Raw genomic sequence first — 1,631 nt, forward strand, 5'->3', positions numbered from 1 at the left:
CCTGCTGAAAGCCAGTCGGGCTCCCAAAAGTTACAAAGGCGAGAGCAGTGTGTCCAGCACAGCCCACATCCACAGCCTTGCTGAGGGCCTGGCCATGGCCTGATCTCCTGGGGGGACAGCCTTGAAGACTCGTGACAGGGACCCCCAGATCAGGTTTTGCCAGTGACTTCCCCCATCATGAATGACTCTGAGATCCTGGGTGCATGTGTACATATGTGTGCATGTGTGGGCATGCAGTGCCCTCTCCTCCTGGTGGGATCTGTGTCTGGGGCTTCTTCAGCAACCAGTGTCCCCTGCAGGAGCTGCCCCTTCCCTGCCTGCTGAGTTTGGGGTCACTGCTGGGGAGCAGGGGTGCTAGCCCAGTGCAGCTACTGGCAGAGCCAGGATCTGTCCCCAAGCCTCCAGGGTTGCCCTGTCTGAGTCTGGGGCAGTACAGAGGCCCCATCTGTAAGGGATATGGGGGACCAGGGGTCTCACCCTCCCCTCACCATGCAGACTTGGTGTGCTGGGGGTGTTCCTCTCATGGCCAGCCAGACACTGAGACTATGCCAGAAGAGCCAAAAACCCGAAGTGCTTTTCCTTTCCTTGGCAGGTGATGGCAGTGCCAGTCTGCCTCCCCAGTGAGGATGGCAGTGGGGTCTTTCCCTGGCCATGTGCCTTGCTCTGCTGCAGGATGACCACAGCAGCCTCGGTGGGACCACTCTGGCCCTCCCAGCCAGGGCTCTCGCTGCTCATGGCCTTCCCTGCCTCTGGGTCTGGGGAGAATTGCTTAGGCAGATTTTGGCCTCTGGGCCACAGTATTCCCTGGCAGCCAGCTGGGTTAGGAAATGGTTCTCTGCGTTTACTTTCACGCTGGGGATGTCCTGCAAGCACAGTGCCTTCAGAGCAGCAGATTCCCTGCCGTAGCACTGCCAACCTCAGCTGTCCTGCCACAGGGCCTCCACGCCCCAGCAAGCCCCTGTCTCCCTGTTTTACTGGGACTCGCAAATCCGTCCTCTGGTGCCTTCACAGAATCACAGCACTCAGCCCAGCCAGTGCCTGCCAAAAGCCTGTCCCACTCAACTCCAGCCTCCTCAGGCTGAGCCCAGCCTTGGATGGCCTGGGCAGGAGCTGGAGTGTCTGAGGGGGAGCGTAGAGAGTGATGAATGTGTGTATATGTATATATAGGTTTACATATATATATGTGTACATTATATATATGAATTTTCCCTTGCCCCTGGAGAGGGGCATTTGCTGCTGCTGCTGTGCGTGTTGATCAGGTTGGGCTCCCTGGTTTGCCCACCTTTTCAAAATCAGCCTATAAATCCACCAGTATATGTAGTTCAGAAAGGAGCATTTCTGACTTTAATATATGTTTTTAAAATATATAAGGAGAGAGCAGTGAATTTACAATAATAAATGTACACATCAGCCGAGGGCGAGGCAAACCGTCCTTCCCAGGGTGCTGGACCGGGGTGGCGGCCGGGTGCAAGGAGATGGGGGTGGAAGGGTCCTGCTGGTCTCAGGGGACAGCGGTGAGCCCGAGGCTCGGTTCCATGTCCCAGTGTCAGGCTGACGGAAGACGAGCGATTTCACCCGGGATGCAGCGGCCCGGAGCGGGTGTCCCCCGCCCCCAGGCCCGCCGCTCTCCC

General features: G+C 57.5%; 1 protein-coding gene across 1 annotated transcript in view; it reads left to right on the forward strand.

Moving 5' to 3' along the window:
* The window catches only part of TMEM150A (transmembrane protein 150A), an 11,070-nt gene extending 10,967 nt beyond the window's left edge, over window positions 1-103 (forward strand). Inside the window, exon 6 of the mRNA XM_010000820.1 lies at window positions 1-103. Coding sequence (XP_009999122.1) covers window positions 1-103 — 103 coding nt within the window.
* The last annotated feature ends 1,528 nt before the right edge of the window (window positions 104-1,631 follow it).

The sequence above is a fragment of the Chaetura pelagica genome, unplaced genomic scaffold (assembly GCF_000747805.2).
Source record: "Chaetura pelagica isolate M959 unplaced genomic scaffold, ChaPel_1.0 scaffold166, whole genome shotgun sequence".
NCBI lineage: Eukaryota > Metazoa > Chordata > Aves > Apodiformes > Apodidae > Chaetura > Chaetura pelagica.